Consider the following 24076-nt stretch of genomic DNA (forward strand, 5'->3'; position numbering starts at 1 on the left):
TAATGTTCATTCGTCATAACTACTTTTTGACATAATATTTATTGGTAATAATTCTTAACTGGTATAACGCTAATTTAACATAATGACTATTGGACATAATGCTCATTTTTCATAATTCTTAATAATCATAACTGTCATTTGTAATAATCACTGTTTGATATAATGTTTATTATTAATAATCAGCAATTGACATAACGCTTATTTAGTATAATGTGTATTTGACATAATGTTCATTTGTCATAATTTGCATTTCACAAAATGCTTATTTGTCATAATTCTTATTAGTCATAACTTTCATTTGTCATAATTTTTATTTGGCATAATTATCATTTAGTATAAAATATATTTGATATAATGTTTATTCGTCACATCGATGGTTTAATATAATTTTCATTTATAATAATTCTTAATTGGCATAAATTCAATTTAACATAATTGTTATTTGATATAATATTAATTTGTCATAATTTACAATTCTCATAATGCTCATTTGTCATAATTCTTATTAGTCATAACTGTTATTTGTCATAATTACTGATTGACATAATGTTAACTTTTTATAATAAGCACTTGACATAATGTTTATTTCGCATAATTTAAGTTTGACATAATGTTCATTAGACATAATTTTAATTTGACATAATGTTCATTGTTCATAATTTTTATTTGTCATAATTATCATGCAGTATAAAATGTACTTGATATAATGTTCATTTGTCATAACCATTTTATGACATAATGTTTATTTGTAATAATTTTTAATTGGTATAACACTAAATTAGTATAATGTGTATTTGACATACTGTTCATTTGTCATAATTTTCATTTGACATAATTCCCATTTGTCATAATTTTATGTGTCAACGATTTTTTGCTGTATCTTCCCATCCTTGGTTTTTTAATTAGTAGTTTGTATATGTTGGTAAAGTAGATTAGGTGGCGCTGTCTAATATTTCTGAAATTAATTCTATCTTGCTTTTAAATATGAAAATTACAATTTTAATATTGTACAATTTTTTAATGTCATCATTATTAATATGAATTGTCATATTATTTTTAAAAAAATGTAATTGAATTGTACAATATTAAAATTGTAACTTGGAAAAAAAAGTAATTTTTCATATTTAAAAGCAAGATAGAATTAATTTCAGAAATATTAGACAGCGCCACCTAATCTACTTTACCAACATATACAAACTACTAATTAAAAAACCAAGGATGGGAAGATACAGCAAAAAATCGTTGACACATAAAATTATGACAAATGGGAATTATGTCAAATGAAAATTATGACAAATGAACAGTATGTCAAATACACATTATACTAATTTAGTGTTATACCAATTAAAAATTATTACAAATAAACATTATGTCATAAAATGGTTATGACAAATGAACATTATATCAAGTACATTTTATACTGCATGATAATTATGACAAATAAAAATTATGAACAATGAACATTATGTCAAATTAAAATTATGTCTAATGAACATTATGTCAAACTTAAATTATGCGAAATAAACATTATGTCAAGTGCTTATTATAAAAAGTTAACATTATGTCAATCAGTAATTATGACAAATAACAGTTATGACTAATAAGAATTATGACAAATGAGCATTATGAGAATTGTAAATTATGACAAATTAATATTATATCAAATAACAATTATGTTAAATTGAATTTATGCCAATTAAGAATTATTATAAATGAAAATTATATTAAACCATCGATGTGACGAATAAACATTATATCAAATATATTTTATACTAAATGATAATTATGCCAAATAAAAATTATGACAAATGAAAGTTATGACTAATAAGAATTATGACAAATAAGCATTTTGTGAAATGCAAATTATGACAAATGAACATTATGTCAAATACACATTATACTAAATAAGCGTTATGTCAATTGCTGATTATTAATAATAAACATTATATCAAACAGTGATTATTACAAATGACAGTTATGATTATTAAGAATTATGAAAAATGAGCATTATGTCCAATAGTCATTATGTTAAATTAGCGTTATACCAGTTAAGAATTATTACCAATAAATATTATGTCAAAAAGTAGTTATGACGAATGAACATTATATCAAATACATTTTATGATGAATGATAATTATGCCAAATTAAAATTATGATCAATGAAAATTATGTCAAATAAAGATTATGACAAATGTATATTATGCCAAATAAAAATTTTGACAATTGAAAGTTATACCGAATATAACTTATACTAAATAAACATTCTGTCAAATGCGAATTATGCTGAATAATTAGTATGTCAATTAAAATTTATGCTAAAGTAAAATTATGACCAAAAAAATTATGACAAATATTGGTTATGTCAACTGGTTTTATGTCAAATGAATATTATGACATTTGAGATTTGGGGAAAATTACGGCACCACTGGTGGACGCGCTTCGGAAAATAACTTGAATTCATTTTGAGGTGAATTCAAGTTATTTTCCGAAGCGCGTCCGCCATATTGGATCCGACATTTTGTATTCCGAAATTCTGAGCACAGATTCGTATTCAGCGACCCCGAAAACCCCCGATTAACAGATTTTGATTCATTTGTGAAAAAGAAAACATTCATAAATACATTATTTTTACGTTATTATTTTTTAACTTTAAAGTTCTGTAGCTAAAAAACTACTCATAGGATTGAATTTTGGCATAAGGATTTGTTGTTCAGGAAGCCTTAAACTACAAAACTACAGAGTTTCAAAAGCTTTGGCTGAAAGCCATTTTCAATGTAAAAAGTGCGGGGTCCTTTACATTACGGACCAAATCTCGCCTACAGACGCAACCCAAAATGCGCATCTCACGCCAGCTTGCTAAATTCTGAAGAAACGCCATTCCAGCAGTTTGAGTTTGACCATGCACAGTCAACAATTTTACTCGTCTTTATCTCCGGTGCACGGAGGCCGAAGAAGGGAACAATAACTCGAAGAAAAAACTAAAAAGAAGGGACCCTCGATGAGATGGATTTATGGAAGTTGGCGAAATAGCTAAAAGGATAGTCTCTTTCCGTTTCGCTTAGCTGGTGACTTGCGGGGGGGAAAAACCGACTCCTAACCTCAAATTCTGCCGGGTCGACTGGTTTCTCGACAATGTTTTGTGCTTTTTTTAAATAAATCGTTAAACAGCAGTAATTGCAATATAAATTTTCTGTGTTTAGTGTTAAAATTGTGTCGTTCTCTCATTCTTGTTTGTGGGAATCACGCCGGTCGTATCAAGAGGAAAGAAAACTTGCTCGGAAGTCGAGCTAGTCTGGGTCACGCACAGTGGTTTTGATGTTCATCGGGGATCCGGGTAGGAAAAATACCCTACCTGGCGTCATGGATGCTCCCTAAATAAATAAACGTGTCTCCGTGAGTAGCACAGTGGTCTGAAACCCGAATCTAGGTTGACAAAACTGTTTTCACAAAACAGCTTCCACGAATTGGGCTGAAATTTGTTACTCGGGGGTTTTAGAGGTCGCTGATTACGAATCTGAAGTTAGTTTTTAAAAATTCAAAATGGCCGATTCAATATGGCTGACGTCAAACTAAAACAAGGAGGGGGTCATTTATGTTTATTTCATAAACATTTTGCTTTCTCATTGTGTGAAGCAAAAAATTTGCTTCCTCATGGAGGAAGCTATGAATTTCTCTAATTCAATTAATCGATTTAAAACATTTCGAGTTAAAAACTGATTTAAATTAATTAAATTGTTTGAAAAATTAAAAAAATTTTCATTCATTTTGGGTGTAACATATGGGCGATTCCACGTGAGATTTACATATGATATTTTAAATTCGGTAAATATATTTTTTTTCGATCTTTATAGAAAAAAAGGTTTACGTATTTTTTTATAAGTGCTCAAATTTTCGAGTTATGGATTTTTAAAAATCTGATTTTTTCAGAGTATTTTTAAAATACTCCTAATTTTAATGACATCTAACTCTAAAAGCATTGAATTTAGGAATTATGACCAAGATACAAAAAAGTTTCAGTTTTTCATCAATTTTCAAAATATGTTAACGAAAAAAAAATTTTGAATTTGTTTATAAGAAACATCGATTTTTTATAAACAAATTAAATTTTTTTAAATTTAGGGTCGATTTAAAAATTTTTTTTATTATTTTTACACACATGAAAATAAGAGAAAAATTTTGTAATAAGTAGGGTAAGTCCGGGGGAGTTGGACATGCGGGAGAGATGGCCAATTCAAATATTTTATAGAATTTGCTGCTAGGTATCGCTTATTAAAAAATAGTTCGCTTTGTCTTGTGGCAAAACACAATTAAAAGAAAAAACTTCACGAAAAATATTGAAAAAGTATGTAAAAATCTGATTTGTTATTTTGACTAGTTCGGAAAAAAAGTGATGAGTTTACGTTTCTCACTGGTGTAATGTTATTTTATAGAATAATTTTGAATTTCATGTTTTTTTGTAAAGTACATGACCCAAGCTTTGTCATAACTTTACATTTATTCAAAAATTTTATTTACTTATTTATATTTTAGTTGTGTCAATTTGTCTCCTGACATTAGGAGAGATGGCCATGTTTTTTCGAGGTGAGATGGCCATACTGTTTAAGTTATTGCCACCCTTGAGATTCGTGTGTTCGCTAAAAAAAACATTAATTCTGTGGCAAATGACATTTTTTATGACATATATTACAACAAGACACTCCAACAAAGATTTTCAAATTTAAATATGATCAAATCAGGATAAAATAATCACTATTGTGTGATTAAATCTTAAAAACGTTTATAAACAATCATAACACAGGTCTACAAAATAACACTTTTTTATATATATAGCGGAGTGGTTTCCCATGTATTTTTGTATGCTGAACCCGATTCCGAGTTCCAAAATTGCGTATCACATCAGAATTTTGAATAAAGCGGAGGTAAAGTCACCAAAAACAGTATTTTTGAGGGTTTTCATTATTTTTTTATTCCTTAACCAGACGTGCTAGATATTTCCATATGTGCTTAAATTAAAGCTTAGATCGTACATTTTAAGACTCATTTACGCAGGATTAAAAAAATTTGAAATTTTGAAAAAAATGGGGGTAAATACCCCAAAAATCTTTTTAGGTGACTTGAACCTAATTTTTATTTCAAATTTTTTTTCCTTGCGCATATAAGTCTTAAAGTGTAAGATATATGATTTAATTTAAGCCTATATAGAAGTCTCTATCACGTCAGGTTAAGGAGAAAAAAATACTTAAAACCTTCAAAAACACGAGTTTTGAAGACTTTACCCCCACTTTACTCAAAATCCTGATGTGATACGTAATTTTGTAACCCGGGATTGTGTTCAGGACACAAAAATAAATTGGAAACCACTCTGATATCTCAAAAAAATACCTTGTAGACTTGTTGTGTTGGTGAGACAGACAAACAGAGAGCGCTTATCGAAGACTGGATTCAGTGCAATGATTGTCACCTTTGGCTTCATGAAAATTGCACTGAATTTAATGATAAATGTTCTAAATGTGGTCAGAAGAAGAAAAGAAGATATTAATCACTTTAAATTAAGAATTTTGATAAAGCGAAAAGCCAAAGAATGATTTTAAAGTATTGGCCATATCTCCCATACGCCTATGGCTATCTCCCCCGTACATTCCGGGAGAGATGGCCAAAAGTGTTTTTTTAAAAATATTAATTTTAAGATTGTTTACATTTAAAAAATTTATCATTTCTATTATTATTTGTAAGTTAAATGTTCAATGTTTAATTAGCAATAAAAGTTAATACATAAATCACATTCTTCTTATTTTTACAAGCCTTTAAAAAAACTATGGCCAACTCCCCCGGACTTACCCTATGTTACACCCAAAATGAATTAAAATTTTCTTAATTTTTCAAAAAATGTAATTAATTTAAATCAGTTTTTAACTCGAAATGTTTTAAATCAATTTATTGAATTAGAGAAATTCATAGCTTCCTCCACGAGGAAGCAAACTTTTTGCTTCACACAATGAGGAAGCAAAATGTTTATGAAATAAACATAAAGGACCCCCTCCTTGTTAATAAACATCGTATCTAGGGGTTTTTGAGGTCGCTGATTACGAATCTGAAATTAGTTTTTAGAAATTCAAAATGGTGGATCCAATATGGCGAACGACAATCTAAAAAACAAGTTGCAAATTCAGATGTTCATTACATGAACATTTTGCTTCCTCTTTACGATCAGCAAAAAAATTTGCTTCCTCGTGGAGAACGCAAAATTTTATTGCCAAAATGTGAATTTTTGATTTTTTAACTTTCATTAATTCTTTAAATTTACCTCAAATGTATACTTTATATATATATCTATCGATTCGTCTTAACGTAAGGAATACAATTATTTCATATATAAACTTCAATTTAAAAAATCACAAAATTTTATAGCCAAAATTTGAATATTTGATTTTTTAACTTTCATTAATTCTTTAAATTTACCTCAAATGAATACTTTATATATATCGATCGATACGTCTTGACGTAAGGAATACGATTTTATTAGGTATATATAACCTTAAATTTTTCTATTTAAAAATTTTGTCGATTAAAAAAAAATTTTTGGAAAAAAGACGATAAAATTTTTTTTTTGGGGTATTTTTTAAAATCCTTTGGTCAGATTTGAGATATTAATATGATAAATGAGCCTACCAAATTTTATCTAAATCCATTAAAACCTGTTAAAGTTATCTTCTAAACAAAAAAGGGATCCACACACACACACACACACACATACATCCGGACAATTGATCAGGATCTCATATAACATGTTTCTATAAAGAAAAAAATTTGTTTCCGCCACTTTGAAAAGTTTTATAAACGAAAGGACTATAAAGCTTCCTACACGAGGAAGCAAAATTAATGGATTTTAATAAAACATGATATTTATTCATAATTTACGAGGGGGAATTTACTCAGGTAGTCAAGTGTACACTCTTCTTGTAATACTTGTGTAATACCGTGTAATAATGCGTTATTACGGTGCTGTAATAACGCAAAAAATCTGTAATATCTCTGTAATAATGTGTAATACTCTGTAATAACGTATAATAACTTAGTAATAAGGGTAATATGAGGTGTAATACCGGTAGTCAAGTGTACACGTTTTTAACTAGTAACTTCCCCCTCTATAATTTATAATAAATTACTTTAAAATCTCATTTACTTTTTATATTAATGTTTTTAATTGCTATTAATAATAATAGAAAATATTAAATTAAAATTCAAGTAATAAAATATTTTAAGTCGAATGATTTTACACTTAAAACATCATATGGAGAAAGTGATTATTGTGTACCCATTATCATTGTCTTGAAAAAATCTATTTTCCTAAAAGGTGTTAAAGAACTTTCCCTCAATAACTTAACTGTAATTCATTGTTAAATTGACTGACTGTCAAATATGTTCCAATCAATTGTACTGACTTTTTTTTTGGGAGTATATATGTATTACACCGTCCGATAAAATTCAACTTTTTTTTTCACACATGAAAAAATCAATGATTTTCAGAAACTAGGACCAAAAAAAAGATACCCGTGTCTGGCCGTTTTGCTAGATCAGGTCATTTTTTGCTTTTAGGGGTAAAAACAACCCTTAAATGAAAGGTGATAGGAAATCTTGTACAAATTAATAATTTTTTATGAAACCTGGTATCTCGGGGTTTTCCGGGTCGCTGATTACGAATCTGATGTCATATTTTCAAAATTCAAAATGGCGGATCCAATATGGCGGTCGAAATTTATAAAAATTCACCAATTCATTTGAAAGTTGTTACTTAGGGGTTTTTTGGGGTCGCTGATTACGAATATGATGTCAGATTTTGAAAATTCAAAATGGCGGTCGAAATTTATAAATATTAATTATTTTTTATAAAACTTCGTATCTAGGGGTTTTTGAGGTCGCTGAGTACGAATTTGAAGTCAGATTTTTAAAATTCAAAATAGATCTAATAATGTGGAAGATTAGACAGTTGTTTATATGTTCGTTTTCAGTTGCATAGTTAGTACATAAAACAAATGACAATTGTAGACTTTTTTACTTTGCACAGCAATTTTAAACAATCACTTCACATCTTTAAATTCATCTTACTTGAGCTTATTACTGTTATCTAATAAAAATATTCTTACTTACTACAAAGCCTGTTTTGCCATTAAAAAAGTGTCCAATATACAAAAAACACATATGTGGAAATTTTTATTTTTTATATATTGTTTTCTAATCTTCCACATTATTAAATCTATTTTGAATTTTAAAAATCTGACTTCAGATTCGTACCCAGTGACCCCAAAAACCCCTAGATACCAAGTTTTATAAAAAATAATTAATATTTATAAATTTCGACCGCCATATTGGATCCGCCATTTTGAATTTTCAAAATCTGACATCATATTCGTTATCAGCGACCCCAAAAACCTTCAAGTAACAAGTTTCAAGTAAATTCGATGAACTTTTATAAATTTCGACAGCCATATAGAATCCGCCATTTTGAATTTTGAAAATATGACATCAGATTCGTAATCAGTGACCCGGAAAACCCCGAGATACCAGGTTTCATAAAAAATTATTAATTTGTACAAGATTTCCTATCACCTTTCATTTAAGGGTTGTTTTTACCCCTAAAAGCAAAAAATGACCTGATCTAGCAAAACGGCCAGACACGGGTATCTTTTTTTTGGTCCTAGTTTCTGAAAATCATTGATTTTTTCATGTGTGAAAAATCGTGTCGGACGGTGTTATCAATAATAAAATGTCAACAATAGTCTAAAGCCATTCATTTTTATAATTTCCATTGTATTTTATAATTTGATGTCCGCCATATTGGATCCGCCATTTTTAATTATTTGCAATCTGTCTTCAGATTCATAATCAGCGACCCAAAATACTATTAAGCATACAGTTGTGTTACCATTAAACAAACTAATTTTCAACAAAGAGTTTCGTCTAGACAATTTCGAGATGAAAATCACCATGTTCGCGCGCTTTAACTATGAAAAATATCGAAAAAGGGGTAATAAGTGTATATCATATCTGAAAAAGGACGCATTAGTGAACATTTTCTCATAAACAACTTTTTAAGGAAATCTAAGGAAATTAATTTTTGTCAATTTGAATTTTGCAATGTAAAAGAAATTAAAAGCTTTCGTTTAAGGGCGGGTTTAAAATATAAATATTATAAATAAAGTAATGTATGTTACACTATTTTACAGTCTACTTATCGAACCTTTAAACTAATATTCGATTGATTTAATATAAATGTGACGATTTAAAAGATTACTACATGAGGCTGAAGTCCGCAAGGTTTTCAAAAACGAAAAATTAAAATAAAATTATTTTTTCATGTCAATTTATCTCTAATTTTGATTTGCACAAACTTTCAAGAAATTAATACTTTTATAAAAACCAGTTACCCCCGAATAACTTTAATTTTAACTAAAATTAATAGATATTGTCTAATTATTTTTTCGTTTTCGTTTATAAAAACGATGCGGACTTCAGCATCATGTTACTACATACATTTCATTGAAGCTTTGATTTTCACTCGAAAACCAGCTATGCGTGAAACTTGACGTTACAAGAGTTTACACATCAACAAATTTTTTTTTTAGGTTTATATAAGCAAAAACGTATGGTTTAGATACCATAGAATATAACTACACACAAAAAAAAATTTATTTAATGACTTCGATTTTTCGACTTTTGTCCACCTAGATTCGGATTTCAGACCACTGTGAGTCGTTGGAAAACTCAAGGTGTGGAGTTTTCCAACTCAGTTTCATTCCTGCCACGTCGCCATTTTTGTAGCGTTACAAGAATAATAAATAATAAAATACAACTATAGAACAAATAGTTAATCAAACGAACTTGGATATAGTATCTATTACTGAAACATGGCTAACACAAAACATTAAAAACTTGAATATTAAAGGTTACAATATAATTAGAACACAGTTATTTTTGCAACTTAAAACTGGCAGGAACTGTTTGAAGCTGTGGAGATAAGAGTTAAAACCAACGCGGGTTTACTTTATGTCCTATCAGTTTATATACCTCCTAATGTGTAGGTGACATTGAACCATCTGTTGGAACTGTTATATTACGTAACTGTAAACAGTAAATTAGTGTTAATGGAGGATTTCAATGCACACTTGTCTAACTATGAACCTTTCAAACTAAATAATGGAGGGAAAATTTTGTTACAGTTTCAAGAAATTAGAGTTCTTGTTATCGTCAATGACTGTGAGCCAACTTTGAATCCTGCACGGGATATCAATCCAGGGATGCTGGATCTTAAGCTAGTCTCAACCGCCCTAGCAACGACATGCCAATCGGTAACTCTAGACGAATCTTTCGGCAGTGATCACTATCCAGTGACTTTAAATATTCCGTTGATATTGGATAGTGTGTGCGAAAGATCGTGCCGATTACGCACCGATAAAGTTGATTAGGAAAAATTTAATGTACTGGTCACCAAAGAATTCTCTGATCTTAAAAAAAAGAGAAGAGGATTGCTTGGTGAAATAAAAATCGATAGAATCTATAATCACAGCGAGTTTGACGGACTCAGGAGCTTATACTCCGAGGAGATAAAAAAAATCGACTTCCAAGGTAAAACTCTAATGGAGGTCATTGGATTGTGAGGAAACTGTGCAAAAGAAAAGAATGGCCAGTAAGGCTTACCATTTAAACCCTCATAGGGTAAACTTGGAATTGCATGTAAATATAGAAAAACAAACCTTAGAGATCCTTACAAAACAAAAAAGAAATCATTTAAAGAACTCTGTGAAACTATTTCTCTAAAAATGAAAGTACGTAGGGTGTGGGGGTAAATTATAGCCTTTACAGAGAAAAATATATTGTTTTATTGCAGTTCGCTGACGACATACTGCTGTATGTCTGATTTGAGGACATTAATGCGGCACAGGCACAGCTGGAGTTAGCGGTGGAGAGAAATAATCCATGTCTCTCTAAGTTGGGTTTCAGTCTGGCTTCTCAAAAATGTCAGTTTTGCTTATTCGGAAGAAAAAAGGCTGATCAAATAATAGCAGGTTTTAGGAGATGTTATTAACTATAATAATCTTGGTATTCATTCATTCATTCATTCATTCCGTCCGGACCCCTGCTGGGTTTTCGGTGACAGAGAAAGGAACAAGTTATGGAGAGAGAAAGATATATCTTTATTTTGCAAAAAATGAGGGTTCGCTTGACCTGCAATCTTTTAAAGAGGATTAATTAATAACTCTGAGGACCCAGGTAATAATTTCTTTCTCCCTTTATCACGTGAAAAAACTATAAAGAAAGTCTAAAACTGAATAGGTAACGCATACCTTTCTTTCTTACACCAAGGAATATAACATAAGTACTTCTTCGTTTAACATTGCGTTTCTCTATCTAGACAATTCAAAATGGCATAAGATCACTTTTTTTCAATTTTATATATTTTTGTCCACTTTTTGGTATTACCATAAAGTTTGAACTCTTTTCCACATAATGCATATATTCTATTTAAATTATATTGTGATTAAATAGAAAAATTTCAAGTTTTTGGAACTTGATACATTTTTCTTGTTTTCAAGGTTTGTGTTAAACAGTGGGACACCTATTATTAAATAATGAATATTTGTTTCAATAATAATATTCTGCTTCATACTTTATAAATATATATGTTTTGCATTAAATAACGTTAACAAATGTTGCAAAACACTTATATTTTAATAATATTTTACATTTTTATAATACGATGTCAAGTTTCATATAAAAAATTGTTATTATTTTTTTTTACGTTTACAGTACTGCTGATCATACGTCATAATTTGGTCATAACATAAAAACAATTTGGAGGAAAATTTGAATAGTCGTTCTCTGATTAAGTGTTATTTTTCAAATGTTGCCGAACAATAATTGTAATAATTATAAATTTTGAATTTTTTAATGTTTTTTAGCATAAAAAAATCACATTTTTAGTCGCTGTGTAAGTATAAATGCGCATGCGTATAGATAGTGTGTTGTCATAAACATGGTTTACATTTAAATTTTGGTCGAGTTTCTTTAAGTAGTTTTTCAGAAAATTAAAGTGACCTACTGTTTAAACTGTCCCACTGTTTATCACTCTCCCCTACCTGTATTAGAGCCCCAGAAAATTTTAATAAAAAAATTAAAAAATTATTACCTGGCCCCTCAGAATTAATCTTCATTAACAAAGGCTCTATTGTCCAAGGATTGGTATTGTTTGTGGTAATTGTTCTGAGAGTCTAATACTGGTATATACATATTTTTTTTATTTTGAAAACAGAAAGAAAGAAGAGTAAGATTTTTAGGCGAAGATATTCTTATGTTATTTTGAATCCTCTAGATAGAGAAATGCAATATTAAATGAAAATTATATGTTATATTCCTTGATGTGAGAAAGAAAGATATACATTACCTCTTCAGTTTTTGACTTTTATCTTTATATTTCCTTGTGATAATACACGGAAAAAATTTCGAGACGTCGGACGTGCCGATGTCAATGTAAACCTACTGTACATTTCATTATGTACTCAGAGTTAATCTTCATTAACAAAGGTTCTATTGGCCAAGGGTTGGTACATCTTTATTTTTCTATATAATAAATGTAAAAAAAGAAATTATTACCTGGGTCCTCAGAGTTAATCCCCATTAACAAAGGTTCTATTGTCCAATGGTTGGTTTTTTTGTGGTATTTGTTCCGGTGTTTTAATACAGGTATAAATACGTATATATGTTATTTCTAATGAACTACTGATTACTCATTTAAGAGTGTCCTTTTTGCACTTATTGGCTGATCAGTAGTTACTGATTCATAGTTACTCATAGTTCTCTCATTCTTTTGGATATTTGGTAGTTTTATTGGATAAAAGGCAAAATTGGTTATATTGGATTAAAGTAAAAATTGGTTATATTGGATTAAAGGAAAAATTGGTTATATTTAGTAAAAGGTAAAATTAATTGTATTGAATTAAAGGAAAAATTGCTTATTTTTAATAAAAGGTAAAATTGGTTGTATTGAATTAAAGACAAAATTGGTTATATTAGAGAGAGTGAGCAAAAGGGTTAAAGATATTTAGATTTTCATCAATCAAAAATAAAATTAAACGAAGTATACTATGGCCAACATAAAAGAGTATGTTATTTTAAGTGATAAAGATTTAAAAATTATTGAAAATAGAAATGAATTGTTAAATTACATGCATATGTACAAATTTGAAGAATTATTAAGAAAAGATTCCAATTCATTTTTCAATGTGCAAAGTACTTTGTATGTACAAATGCTTGATTTTATTGTCCCAATTAGAGAAGGTGATAAACATATTCAATTACTTTTTAGCGGTAATAACAGTTATGGTCACTGAATTTATGTTTATTACGATAGAGTAAGGCTTTATATTTTTGATAGCCATAATGAGGGGTGTTTAAATGTGCATCAAATAAAATGTTTAATTAGATTGTTCCCTTTTAAACCAACAGTAGTTTTTGAAGCTGTTAATCAACAACTTTTTGGTAGTGTTTAGTGTGGAGTATATGCAATAGCATTTGCAACATCTGTATTATTTAACGTAATGCCAAACCGTGTAAATTATGAAACTGATAATAACAAAATGAGAAACCATTTTAAGTCAATGTTTGAAAATAATCGCTTAAATCATTTTCTGGCAGTAAGAACGTCTCACAATAGGAATTCGATAATAGAGAATAATTAGAACCGTCTTTTCATAAATTGAACTTAGGAACATAAAAATTATATTTTAAACTCTTGTTCTGTTTTTAATACTTTGCACAGTAATAATATTAACAGAGTTCTATTAACACATAATTTAAAAATTAAACATTCTCTAAATGACACTAGTGAAAAGAAAATAATTCGTACAACTGATAATAATGTGAACAAAATTTCACCACATGAATATTTAAAAATGAAGAATTTTCTGAGTAAAGAAAATGATAAAAAGATAATTCGAGCAATTAAAGAGAAGGGTAGAAAAAGGAAGGCAAGGCGCGAAGTTACATATGAGCAGAAAATAAGAAGACAAGAGAATGAGAGATTGAGAAAACGTAATCGTAATAAAACAGAAATAAAAAAGAAAGAGCGCAAAAAAAATTTGACATGCAAAAAAAAAGAAATTATCTATAAAAACTGAAGATGAAAAGAAAATACGCAAGGATAAAAATTTGGCATGTGGGAAAAGCAAAATATCAATGGAAACTCAAGATGAAAAGAAAGTGCGTCAAGAAAATAATTTGTCATGTAAGAAGAAAAAATTTTCTACGGAAACGGAAGATGAAAAGAAAGTGCGTCAAGAAAAGAATTTGGCATGTAAAAACGATAATTGGAATAAAAAAACTGCAGGAGTTGCAATAATGTCTTTTAAAGATTTCAATGAAAGTAAAGTTCCACAGAATTATTTAGGTTTAATAAATTAGAATGTAAGTTTTGTAATGCGTTACATTTTTTGTGTGAAAGACCGTCACATAGATCATATAGATACATCACCGAGGAATGTCCCCGTGAAGAGGACATTATGATATCGCCTGAATGTCACAAAAATATTGCCGCTTGATATCAGCTTGACATTCGAGCAATATTCCTTGCTACTTGGGTGGTAGATCCAATATAAAGAAATTTTTTTCACTTTTCTAATATTAAATTTTTTTGAAAAAAAATGAATAAAAAATATGGTTAATGCACACTAGCAACGTAGTCGGGCGCTTGCGGACGACAAAGTTGCTTTTAGGTAATAAAAATATTCTTAGAATATCAAGCTAGACGGACAATCCAATAGATTTTCCATAGTCCATTCTATGGACCCGATAAGGAATTTGTAGAACTTTCGTAGAGTCGCGCTGGGAGTTAAAATCTACCTTCCTTTTTTTATAGAGTATCAATATACTAATTTAAGGTATTCAAAATAAAGATGTAATTAATTTTATTTTTAATTCAAAGTGGTGTGTAAAAGCCAAAAATGTTTCAAAAATTACACATAGAAAAAAGATTTTAAAAAGTTTTCTGAAATTCTCTAAAAACTCGTTACTCGGGGTTTTCTGTGGTCGTTGATTACGAATCTGACATCAGATTTCAAAAAACTTTTTGGTCTGCAAGTACCGACTTTTCAACACGATCTCAAAAAAGTTTGATGATTAAGAACTAATTATCTTCAAAATTAATTAATATTATAAAATAATATTACTACAGCTAGATTCCTCGTTTCAAAACGAATCCAGTGGTAAAAAAATCTTAATTTTTCTTAAAAATGTCGATTACACTGCCCTGCATCGATTTTGCGAATAACATGGGACATAGTGTTTCCGAACGGATTTTTTGTGCTGAACACGAATCCGGGGTCGAAAACTTCCCATCACGTCACGTTTTCGAGAAAATAGGGGTTGAAACACCTCAAAACAGGGTTTTTGGCCATTTTTGAAAAATTATACAGCGAAAACCTGACGTGGTACAAACCTTAACCCCGAAAACCCCTTAACTATTATGATTTATTGAATTGTTATCCATTTTGAATTTTTATGTTATGTTTACATTTTTTTCGTGCACCCCTAGACAAAAACACACCCCCTGCTCTAAGGGTGAGTGCGATCAATTTCGAATAGGGCTGGTGTGAAAGGGCATGAACCAACCTTTAATTTCTGATATCATCAAAGTTTGTACCACGTCAGGTTTTCGCTGTATAATTTTTCAAATATGGCCAAAAACCCTGTTTTTAGGGGTTTCAACCCCTATTTTCTCGAAAACGTGACGTGATGGGAAGTTTTCGACCCCGGATTCGTGTTCAGCACAAAAAATCCGTTCGGAAGCACTATGTCTCATCTTATTCGTAGAAAAAAATTTGAAATTTGCTGGGCAGTGTTATTTGTTGCATTTAAATTTGCATAAAGTTAAGTACTATTTTGCTGTACAAAGTAAAAAGATATATAAGCAATCTCAACCAAGCAGTTCGGTGGCTAGAAACTAGAGTCCAACCAAACTACAATTACCACAACAGAAATTATTTTCAATACAAAGAATAAAGAACTAATTTCATTAATTACCAATTTTAGAAAGAGGCTCCATGACTCTAAGTTCAGTTCTTAAACATTCTAAAAGAGTAAGAATATCATTTGTTTCAAGATCATAAAACAAGCCATTAATAAAAATAGCTGTATCAGTAGGTTGGATATTTAAATTTGCAGAAAAATTTTGCTGATTTAAGTTCATTTCCATTTTCATGTCAGAATTCACTTTTGATTTTATCAGCGACTTTGCCTGTAATATTCAGATTTAGAAAACCCTTTTGTATACAATATTCTCAATGAAAAATGTTATTAAATAACGAACCTGCATTGGAAAATTTTGAGCAATGTCTAATAGAATTTTAATAGCTTCACTCGAAGGGGAATTCATTATTCTTTCTGCCGCCTGATGACTCAGATCCTGAAACTGCCAAACTTTGAGGGCACCGATTTCATGACTGGTTTCTAGAAGATGATTCTGCAGCTTCTCTAATTCCGCGTGTTTATCTGGATAAAGTTTTCTGAAAATTTATTGTAAAAACAAATATTTATTTTAAATGTCAAAAATAAAATATTAAAATATTTTGTGCGCGATGGAATTGTTTATGAGGAAATTGTAAAATTTCTTCATAGGAGGACCTTACTTTTTGACGGACAAACATTTTAATTTTTTTTTATGACTATGATACCAGTATAGAATACGATTATTTTGATTGAACAAAAAATTTTAAAAATGGCAATTTTTTCACAAAATAAACGTTAATCAAGGGCATATTAATTACGGGATCCCGAGTCAAAAAAGATTAAGTGAAGAAGACATTATTAACGAGGACCAAGATGAAGGAAACCTTGAAAATTAATCTCAAGCTGAATATTACAAGACTGTATTGAACATCCGAACCTTTTATTTGTACCAATTCAGTGAAAATAATAACAGTAGATTTTTAAGAATGAAACTTTATAAATATCATTTTTTTCACCAGAATCAGCCAAAATTGTAGTTTCTTTACTTTATCATCCTCTCATAGAGCAATCAGATGAAATATTTATTAAATCGAGAAGTCAAAAGGATAAAAGTAAGTCAAATATTAAATTGTAAATAAAATAAGGCAGCCTTAAAATTGGCCAGGATTTTCGAAAATACCTTTGTTTTATAGTGAAAGTAGTAATTTTTTTAAAAATTATTAGGGTCATTTAGAAGCTTCACATTTCTAAGGGAAAAGATTTTCAACAATAATTAATTTCAATTTCAAGAGGGAGTTGTTATAGGAGGTAACACTTAAAGTATATACAAAATTTTTTGATACATGAAATATTTTAAATATACTTACTTTAAAATAGAAAAATTGATTCCATCCAATTCTTCAACGCCTTTATTTTCTTCATCTGATTCTTCCTTACGATTCTCCTTTATATCCGAATCATCTGTTGCTTTGTATTCTGTAGATTTCATTTGTAATTCGACTCCATAACCAGACAATTGTAATTTTCTATCCAATCTATTCTATATTTATGAAGTTAAGGAGATAAAAAAATGCTCATTTATAATCAAACTAAAATGCAGGCGCAGGGATTTTGTGATGCTAAATAAATAATTTTTTGACAAAAAATTAATAAAAAGTAATTTACCTTTACGTAGTGACGAAGAACATAGTTAATTTTTTGTTTCTCAGCAATAGATTTTAAAGTTTTGTGAAACCTTGTGAAGTTATCAGTTCCTAATTGTCCGTATAAAACAATACATTTATTAGTATTTTGTTTTCCTGAATAAAAGTGATCTATGCTGTAAGTATCTATGTGTTCCCATTCATCCTACAATGTTAAAATTTATTTTGTAAAATAATTCTTCAATTTAAGAAACATCACAAAAAAAGAACCACAAAGATTTCCACAAGGAACAATTCAATTTTTCATAATTTGCGGTCCCTTTTTTATTAGAAAAATGTAAAATTTAATAAAACAAAAACTGCCGAACCTTTTTTAACAACTCATCCAACTTTTCCAACGAGCATGTTAACTTTCCACCAACATCCATGAAAACTTCGCAGTTTAAATTGGGGTTATTTTTATTTTGAGCCATTTGATGAAACATTTCAACACGAGCTGAATAAATTCGCAATGATAAACCCAATTTAAGTACAGCCATTTCGGCGGACGAAAGAAATTGTTTAGCTAATTGAATCGCTGCTTCATATTGATCTTTCTCAGTTACTGTAAATCAACAAAAAATTTTTTACTATTCAACAATCTTATATTTTTCATAAATTTAAAAAATTTTTACATCTATATATTTTTATACATATATTTTACAAGACTAAGAATTTCTGAAACGTACTACTTAAAATCATAATAAATATTGGTTAAATTATTTAAATTGTATATTATACTTCCTTATGTGTGAGTATGAATCGTACAGTGGGGCAAAATGCAGAGTTTTGAACAAATCAACATTTAGACTAAACTGTTGGATACATTTTAACTTTTCTTTTTTTAAATTATAAAATTTAAAAAAAAACTTTGAAAAAAATTATTGCAAAATTTTTTATTTAACAACAAAAATAAAAAAAAATTTGAAATTATTTTTGATACCAATTTTTTAAAAGTAATTAGATTTTGCTAAATATTGTTGAAACAAAAGTGCAAAGTCATAAGAAACAAAACGCAAGAAAAAAATTAAATAGAATAAATTTATTTATTTTCTATAAACAAATTAGTAATGAGAAGTCACGTTTTCATTTTAGTGATATTTAGTTTAGTTTAGCCCTAGAGGTAAGTAATTTAACCACAAAGTATTGTTAGGTTTTTTCAAAAACTGTCAGAGAGGGAGGGGGTTGAATTTTTTTGAAAAATTTAAACAGTGAATTTTTGAAGACTTGCAACTTTTAAACAGAAAGAAAAAAAAAATTTGTCCTATATGTTTTCGAAAGGTTTTTTCCTGCTCTTTCGAATGATGCAAAAAAATTGTCAAAAAATTCGAATTTTGACCCTTTTTTTGAAAATTAAACTTCTTTTCGATTTTTTTTTAAGTTTGGTCCTTTTTATTTTTTTTTATTTATTTTTAGGGTTCCGTTTACGCAGTGAACCGAAACGGAACCCTTATGGTTTCACTCATGTCCGTCCACAAAATCCTGTCCCCCCCTCTAAAATCTAGCCATTTTAACCGATTGGGCTCAAACTTAGTATACATACGTATTTTGCGAGTAGATTAAAGAAAAATTATAGCGAACCCGATTTGAATTGAATTTAATATAGTTAGAGTACAAAAACTCGAAATTTCTGAAAAAAGCGTGTTCTCCGCGTCTTACCTTTTAAAGTTTTGGAGCTGAGAAGCTATAACTTGGTACACATATTTAATTTCATGTGGAGATTTCACGAAAAATATAGCCAACCCCTTTAAAATATTATATCTAAATATTTGAATTTAAATAATCGTGAACGGAACCCTAGGTAAGCGAGTGTAACTCGTACCTGACCAATTTTTTTTTTTTTTTAAAGCTGAAAATGAGTATTTTCACCACAAAAAATATTGAGATGTCTTTTTTGTCATTTTCGAGATATTAATTAATTAATTAATGTTAATAAAAAATGAAATATTTCACAAATAAATAAAGTTATTGCAATCCTGAAGGTACCAGAGCAACTCCACGTCAAGTGATTGTACCGATTTAGGCTATTTTGATAAATTTTTATAATATTGATAATTTGGGTTCCTTTAAGGTATTAGTCGCGCGCCGGCTCTAACCAAAAGTTTGTCTTGAGTCTGACTCAGTCTGTGCTTAAGGCCTAAGCAGAATAGATTCTTGAACGGGAACGCAATCGTGAATGGAAACGTAAGAATGGGTGAGAGAAGAATAAAGATATTTGCTATCCTTCTCTTACACATTCTTACGTTTCCGTTTACGATTGCGTTCCCGTTCAAGAATCTATTCTGCTTAGGCCTTTAGCAAGAGGTATAGTTCTGAGTCAAACTTTTTGAAGGGTACAGGTAATTTTCACTCAGAGCGCCGCGTTCTCGCACGTGTAGAACTAAAGTTTTGATCGCGGCAACGTCGCAATCTGAATGTACCAGTGCTACTGAATGTTAGAGTCACAAAAAGTGTTTAGCTGTTTTTGTCGTAATTATTTAATACTAATCTATGTTGTGAAATTTTAAATATATTATTTTTTTATTCTACTCTATGAGATATTCCTACTTTCTAACTGTGTACTTTGCATGATTTTGAATTTTGTATGCATTCGCGCGCTACAGCGTTGCCAAGTTTACTGCTTTCCAGCAGTGGAACTTCATATAATTTAAAATTTTGTTAACTTTCTCCTAATATATTTATAGTTTGGTACGGTCAAAAAATTTCAGTTTTTTTGTATGCATTCGTTTCATGAGAATGTATTATGTGGTAGTTTTATTTTAAAATCTGACGACTGGTTTTCATTTAAATAATTATAAAGCAAATTCCTTACATGCATTAGGTGCTCCGTCCATGTAAAAAGTATCAACTTTGAAATGATATTTTAAAGCTTAGGAACGGTCAAAATCGATGGGATTGGTCTTATTTTGTAGATAATTATGTCAGAAACACTCATGCAAAATTTAAAAAATATCTGACGAAAATGATTTTACGCGACTAATACCTTAAAGGAACCCAAGTTATCAATATTATAAAAATTTATCAAAATAGCCTAAATCGGTGCGATCACTTAACGTGGAGTTGCTCACCAATAAAAAGCTGACGTAATTCCGCATCCAACGAGTCTTATATGGACTCTTTTGGATTAGAGGATTTTTTATAAACAATTTCCCTGTTAGCCAATTGTTTATTAACAATCCACTAACCCAAAGTACTTCATATAGAGCTCGTTGGATGCGGAATTTTGTCAACTTTCATTTAGTGACGTCAGTATTACGACACCATTATTCGTTTATGAAATATATAAATTTTTATTAACATTAATTGATTAATTAATTAATATTTCGAAAATAACAAAAAAGGACATCTCAATATTTTTTGAGGTGAAAATACACATTTTTAGCTTTCAAAAAAAAAAATAAATAAAAAAAATAAAAAGGACCGAACTTAAAAAAACATTCGAAAAAAAGTTTAATTTTCAAAAAAAGGGTCAAAATTTGAATTTTTGAAATTTTTTTTGCACTATTTGAAAGAGCAGGAAAAAACCTTTCGAAATCATACAGGACAAATTTTTTTTCTTCTTTCTGTTTGAAAGTTACAAGTCTTCAAAAATTCACTGTTTAAATTTTTCAAAAAAATTCAACCCCCTCCCTCTCCGACAGTTTTTGAAAAAACCTAATAATACTTCGTGGTTAAATTACTTACCCCTAGGGCTAAACTATGTGCAAGTTACAGCCCGATCCGATCAACTTTTTTTCACTTAGTTCACTACAGGAATTTTACCCCATAAATATAATAAATTATATTGGGGAGTCCAAGTCTTTAAGTGTGTTATATTAACAGCATATGAATGTTTTTATTAGAAAAAATTATTCAATTTTCTTACTTCTTTTCCGCCATTTTGAAATTTTTTATAGTGCATTTGTATTGTAGAACTCGAAAAACAGGTATATATATTTAGATTTGGAAACAGTAAATCATTAAATCACTTAAAAAAATAAAAAATAACTAAAAAATTTCCATTTAATCATTTTTTAGGTTATGTGTTAAAAAATTTTGCGCCGCTGAAGCTTATTTTGAAGAGGAACTCCTCTTGAGAATTTAAAAAAAAGAACATTAAAATCAGTTCAGATTTGGTGCTTCGATAGAATTTCAATACGAAAATGGTACAGGGGTTATTTGAAAAGTAAATGTTTACTCTCATTTTAATATGAAAAATCCATGTAAAAGAAAATGATATGTAATGAAATTCTACCCAATAAAAATTCATTAAAATGACTACTATGTTAAATGAAAAAATATTTCGAATATTTCAGAATCAAACTAATTCTAAGATAAATTTTCAAAAATTTTATTTAAGTAGGACAAATTTCTAAATAAACTCTTAAAGTTCCATTTTTATAATTTTTTGAAGTCTGATTTAAGCCATTTATTTAAATTAAAAATTTTGTCATAATTTTTAATTTTGACGGTAAAAAAAATTCCTGAAAATAGTTAAATTTTATAGAACTGAAAATAACTTATCAAATAATTTTAGATAACATTTTTTAAAAGTAATTCAATTTTTAACGATTTACTTATAATTCAGATTTTTGAAAATAATTGTACTTCAAGTGATTTTTAATTAAAGTTTTTTAATGATTTCTGTTACTGAAAAATTTATTAGAAATTGCAGACAAAAATTGAATTTGAAATTTTTTAAGTGAAAAATGGTTTCAGACAATTGAATTTTCGAAGAATATTATAAAAATCATTAAAAAAAATTATTATATTTCGGAAGAGTTATAATTAAAATTATTAAATTTTCGAACGTTTTAGATGGAAAATTTTAGGTTTTAAAATAAAATATTTAAAAATAATTGTATTCCAAGTGATTTTAAATTGAAATTTTTGATAATTTCCATTGCTGATTTTTTTTTAAATTTCAAACAATTATTGAATTTGTAATAAATTCTTTAATTCGACAAATAGTTTAAGATAATTGAATTTGTGAATAATTTCATTAAAATTATTAAAAATAATTAATTTAGTGATAAATTTTAGTTAAAAATGTGTTAAATAATTAAAATAAAGATCTGCATTGTATATGGAAAAAGTCGTATAATCCCAGGTCTGGTAATATAGAAAATCATTTTAATGAAAATTCTGAAAAATAATAATTGGAACCAATAAAATTCGACTCAATGAAAATTCTAGGTATCTAATAAAATTCTATTAATTTAGTTTTAGAACTTATTCATGGGTCCCAAAAATTATTACAGACAAGTCATTCTTTAAAATGCTTTTTCTTAACAAAGATAGTATTTTGATTTAAATAAATTATTACCTGAAAAGAAAAGTAAGTCTTATAAAATATCAAGTTAATAAAAAAGTGACACGTCAAAGAAAAACAGTTTGTTGACAAAAAATAACATTAAAGAAACTAACCAGTATTTTCAAGTCCACTTTCGGACACTGCATCGATAAATCTCCAAAAATAATTTGGGTTTTCATCATTTAGATATTCAGCTACTTCAAGAACAAGAGGAGTCTCATTCCATTTAGCATTAATTAATGTGGTTACATATTTATTGATTTTCCTATCTGCTTTTATTGGTTCCAGACTTAAAAGTAGTAGAGGAAATATAAATAAAGAAATCAACATCTGAAATTAAAAATATAAATTATTAAAAGAAACAATAATACACATTTTATTATTAAATTGTTAATAATTGTTAATAAAAAGAAAGCAACCATAAATAATAAATTTTGTTTGAAAAATTAATTTTAATAAACATTATACCTACTTTGTAAACAAGTTATTTATAAGAATGTAATACATAAAAAGGTAAAAAATTGCTAATCTTAATAAAAAAAATTATACTTATGAATGTTTACTTTTATTATATATACGTACCTTTAATTTTTAAAATATCATTTGTTTAAAAAAAAATTTTTATAAATAACAACCACCAATCCACAGAATGCACGTGCATCCATGCCGCAATGCCACACAATACAAAATATAAAGTTCTTTTTCTAACGTCATTGACAAAGCAATTGTGTTTCGGCCTAAGGAAGCAGGGATGGAAAATTTGGCTGTATCACTTGTGACATCAAATCGATTCGAGATGTGACGTCAGATCACGGAAGCTAAAGGTCAGTGATGGGTACGTATAATACATGACGTATAAAGGCCTTTCTCCAATAGGAACCTAAACTTTTGCGTTGCGTGACTGACGCGTTGATTTTAGCATTGGTTTACGGAAGTACGGAAGCGCCTACAAGTCACCAGCGAACTATCTTGTTCGCGTCACATTTTTAGCTGTGAAACCGAGGAACGCGTTCGATGGTTTCGCTGTTTCCTTGTTTTTGAGTGACGATAAAACACACTATACGGTTCGATGGTTCTCTGATTTTACTTAGTTCTATCGTTATC

General features: G+C 28.8%; 1 protein-coding gene across 1 annotated transcript in view; it reads right to left on the reverse strand.

The window, feature by feature from the left end:
* The window catches only part of LOC127277850 (UDP-glucose:glycoprotein glucosyltransferase), a 44846-nt gene extending 21138 nt beyond the window's left edge, over positions 1–23708 (reverse strand). Inside the window, exons 1-7 of the mRNA XM_051299240.1 lie at positions 23555–23708; positions 23086–23302; positions 18009–18244; positions 17663–17845; positions 17365–17537; positions 16359–16554; positions 16073–16286 (exon numbers count right to left, since the gene is read on the reverse strand). Coding sequence (XP_051155197.1) covers positions 16073–16286; positions 16359–16554; positions 17365–17537; positions 17663–17845; positions 18009–18244; positions 23086–23302 — 1219 coding nt within the window. The 5' untranslated portion in view covers positions 23555–23708. The remainder of the gene's footprint in view (positions 1–16072; positions 16287–16358; positions 16555–17364; positions 17538–17662; positions 17846–18008; positions 18245–23085; positions 23303–23554) is intronic.
* Positions 23709–24076: the final 368 nt, after the last annotated feature.

Source organism: Leptopilina boulardi, unplaced genomic scaffold, assembly GCF_019393585.1.
Source record: "Leptopilina boulardi isolate dan_hultmark-lab unplaced genomic scaffold, ZJU_Lbou_2.1 LbouV2_187, whole genome shotgun sequence".
In the NCBI taxonomy this organism is placed as follows: domain Eukaryota; kingdom Metazoa; phylum Arthropoda; class Insecta; order Hymenoptera; family Figitidae; genus Leptopilina; species Leptopilina boulardi.